Source organism: Carassius carassius, chromosome 32 (genome assembly GCF_963082965.1).
Source record: "Carassius carassius chromosome 32, fCarCar2.1, whole genome shotgun sequence".
In the NCBI taxonomy this organism is placed as follows: Eukaryota; Metazoa; Chordata; class Actinopteri; order Cypriniformes; family Cyprinidae; genus Carassius; species Carassius carassius.
The window spans coordinates 16,386,135-16,389,936 of NC_081786.1; the positions used below are offsets into that span (position 1 = coordinate 16,386,135).

Below are 3,802 nucleotides of genomic sequence, written 5' to 3' on the forward strand. Positions count from 1 at the left end.
AAGCAGAATTTTCTCTGAACTTTTTTAAATGTAATTGAAATCAGCAATTATTTAAAACCTCTTCTAACACTAAACATGTCTTTAGTGTCACGTTTGATTAGTTTAGTGTATCCTTGTTGAATAAAACCATTTCTTAAAAAATCTTACCCCAAGCTTTTGAACAGTAAAATATACATTCAGTTTCTATTACAGTTTATTTACAATTTCTACTATTTACATTTCACTTTTTCCAAACAGGTGTCAGATTGTTGTCATCATACCATGGCAGACATGGGCTATCTCCACAATGAATCGTGGACAAACATGACTTTAGATGCATCTGCCTCATCGTTCAGTGGACTGCAGCTCCTGATGGACCTGAAGCCACTCTTCATCCCTCTGTATGCAATGCTCGTCCTGGTTGCGTGCTCTGGAAATCTCCTCCTTCTCATCCTTATTGGAATGAACAAGAAACTTCACAGCACTACAAACTTCCTCATCGGAAACCTGGCCCTGGTTGACCTGGTTATGTGCCTGTTCTGTGTTCCCCTGACTGCGTTTTATGCCTTTGATGAGCGCGGTTGGGTTTTTGGCCAGTTCATGTGTCATTTTGTTACCCTGATGCAGACCGCAACTGTATTTGCGGCAGTTCTTTCATTAACCGCCATTGCGGTGGACCGATACGTGGTGGTTGCATACCCGATTCGCCGTCGCGGAGGTCGATCCTTCTGCACATGGTTGGTGGTCAGCATATGGCTCTGTGCGTTAGCAATGTCCACCCCAAGTGCTCTGCACACGGTCTACCTGGATCTGAGCGCAACAGGACATGAAATGGTGGTTTGTGAGGAGTTCTGGCAGGGTCAGGAGCTCAATCGTCTAATATATTCATGTTTCTTCTTGCTCCTTTCTTATTTTGTTCCTCTAGCAGCAGTTTCGATATCCTACTGTGCAATCTCCTGCCACCTGCAACACAGAGCTACGCCTCGGCTAATGGCTCCTACACCTTCCAACCAGGAAAAGTGGGGGCGCAAGAGGCGCAAGACGTTTCGACTCTTACTGGTGTCTGTTCTGTCATTCGCATTCTCCTGGCTTCCATTGCAGGTGGTCAACCTCATACGCGACCTCGACACTGACTTCGCCATCCTGAGCAAGAATCACATCAATGTGATCCAGGTGTCGTGCCACTTGTTAGCCATGAGCTCGGCCTGCTACAACCCTTTCATTTATGCTTCTCTGCACAACAAGTTTCTGTCATATCTTTGCCAGAACATATTTCAAAGAAAACCTCATCATTCTCAAAGCAGCCTCACAACCTCCAGCCGAATACTTCGCTTGAATACTTCTAGTACTCTAGCTGACATTCCCATGGCTATTTGCAAGATTTCACAAGATTGAATCTTCTCTCCAACACAAAAATGTTGCTTCTTTAGGTTCTAGAACTGTGCAGATAAATACTGTACCATAAACAAAATTGATTCATTAAACCAATGACTCTACTGTTAAAGGGTTTGTTCACCCAAAAATGAAAAGTCTTCTGCCATTTTGGGGAGTACCCCAGAATGTAATCAACGTAATCAGCGTTGTTTACGTTCAGTAGACAGCGTGCGGAAGACGGTAACTCGGGAAGAAGAATTGTTGAATAAATGATATTATTATTGTTTTCTTTGCGTACAAAAAGTATTCTCGTAGCTACGTAAAATTATGGTAGAACCCCTGGTGTCACATGGACTATTTTTTCGATGTCCTTGCTATGTTTCTGGACCTGGGGACATTACAGTTGCATTGCTGTCCATGCAGGGCCAGAGAGCTCTCAGACTTAATCAAAAATACCTTAATCTGTGTTCCGAAGACAAACAAAGGTCTTACGGGTTTGGAACAACATGAGGGTGAGTAATTAATGACAGAATTATCATTTTTTGGTGAACTAACCCTTTAAAGCTGTATGTACTTCATTGATTCCTGAGGAAAATGTTAAACATTTGCATCAAGTATTTCTGGTCAAATTGTTCAGATGTTATTAGCAAAAAGGTACATTTTTCATGTCTTGACCAGTAGGTGGTGCTGTGTCAAAACTACTCATGTACCCTCGGGTCATGCTTGTGTTGATATGTACCATGTTTCATACGTCCATTTTGGCATGCTCTTTGTCAAATTTGTTTGTGCGTTATTCCAGAAAGTTTTTATTAATCCATTTGAATTCCCTGAGTTTTGTCGACATTGTTTGATGTTGATAATTTATTTCTGTGTAAATAAAGCATGTTTGAAAATGTTTACAAATTATTTTCGGTCACACTTTATTTTAAGGTCCACTTCTCACCACTATTAACTATGGCTTTTGCCTCAAACTCCTAATTTGCTGCTTATTAATAGTTTGTAATGTAGTTGCTAAGTTTAGGTATGGGGTAATTAAGGGATCAAAAAATTTGGTAATGCAGAATAAGGCATTCATAAGTTTTTTATGAGTACTAAAAACAGGCAATATGCTAGTAATATGCATGCTAATTAACATCTAGTTAATTGTGAGAATTGGACCTTAAATAACCTTGCTACCTTCATTTTGTACTGTTTGCCAAAATTGTTACATCTAAAATGATCGCACAAGGATTTATAGCTCTGAATATACACAGGTGGTATAAATGAAAAAAGAAAAAGTTACTGTTCATTGTGTTAATGCATTCATGTAGTAGCATTGCAAGGTAATGTATTATTAATTATGTATGTCCATCTGCTTGATGCATTCAATTGCACTCAAGTGTCCATTAGAGGTTTACTTAAAACAAAACAAAAATACAATACAATGTAATTCATCACATAATAAATTAATCACAATAAAGGTATAGCAGGCGCAGCATGAATTCTGAGTATATTCTTTGAGAATACTCTATTAAAAAATTAAATATACAACACTGGCTACATTTTTCAGTAAGGTTCCTTTTGTTAACATTTATTTTTTATATTAGTTAACATGAACTAACATAATACTTCTAAAGCATTTATTAATCAGGGTAACATTTTACAGAAAGGTGTCATTTGGTAACATGTTAGCTCACAGTATATTAACTAATGTTAACAAACACATTTTTTATTTAAATGCTTTATTAAATGCTGAAATTAACATCAACTAATATTAATAAATGCTGTAGAAGTATTGTTCATCCTAAGTTCATGTTAACAGGCCGTACCACCCCTTCTCCGTCAACATCGTTCTAAGCTTAGGGCTGCTGAAAGGGTGTGGCGCAAATAAAAAAAAAATACTACTGACCTTTAACGTCCCCTGAAGTACCTTAACGCATTTTCAACTGAAACAGGTAAAAACGGCGGGACATATCGAGCAGCCACCTTTTAAAAATAGCCAATAGTTTTTTGCTTGATCCAGAGCACGTTGAACTTGGTAAAGCCACAGCCTAATAGATTAGCCCCTAGATTCGATATGAAACTCTTAGTAAAACAAAATAGTGGTCATAATCATGCTAAGGCTGTGTAGTTGTAAACGTTTTTTAATGCCGACTTGCATATATGATCTGCTCCGTGCGGTCACGTCTCTGGACCAGAGCCAAAGTCCGGATTTGACTGTGCGCTGCCACGGTTCGCGAGAAACAACGTGAAACCAGACCTTGTTTGCACCAATCGAAAGCATATTTACACTCTCTGAATTGTTCCCTATTACCTACATTGTGCACTACGAGTCATTCACTGTGCAGGAAATACTACACTGTGAACAAGTGACCAATCTAAGCTGGCACTTCAGCATCTATTTATGGTGCAGGGGGCGGGAGCTTTGATTCTAGAGAGCATTTGATTGGTCAGTAGATTTGATGAGAAG

At 39.0% G+C, this 3,802-nt stretch overlaps 1 protein-coding gene across 1 annotated transcript; it reads left to right on the forward strand.

Annotated features, from left to right (window-relative positions):
* The first annotated feature begins 245 nt into the window (after positions 1–245).
* prlh2r (prolactin releasing hormone 2 receptor) lies at positions 246–1,469 on the forward strand. Its single transcript, XM_059521066.1, has one exon. It carries the CDS (start codon positions 262–264, stop codon positions 1,372–1,374), a length of 1,113 nt encoding a protein of 370 aa, XP_059377049.1. The 5' UTR covers positions 246–261; the 3' UTR covers positions 1,375–1,469.
* The last annotated feature ends 2,333 nt before the right edge of the window (positions 1,470–3,802 follow it).

What these genes read in the sequence shown, in the direction of transcription:
- prlh2r (XM_059521066.1), top strand. Translation starts at nt 262, where the DNA reads ATGGCAGACATGGGCTATCTCCACAATGAATCGTGGACAAACATGACT.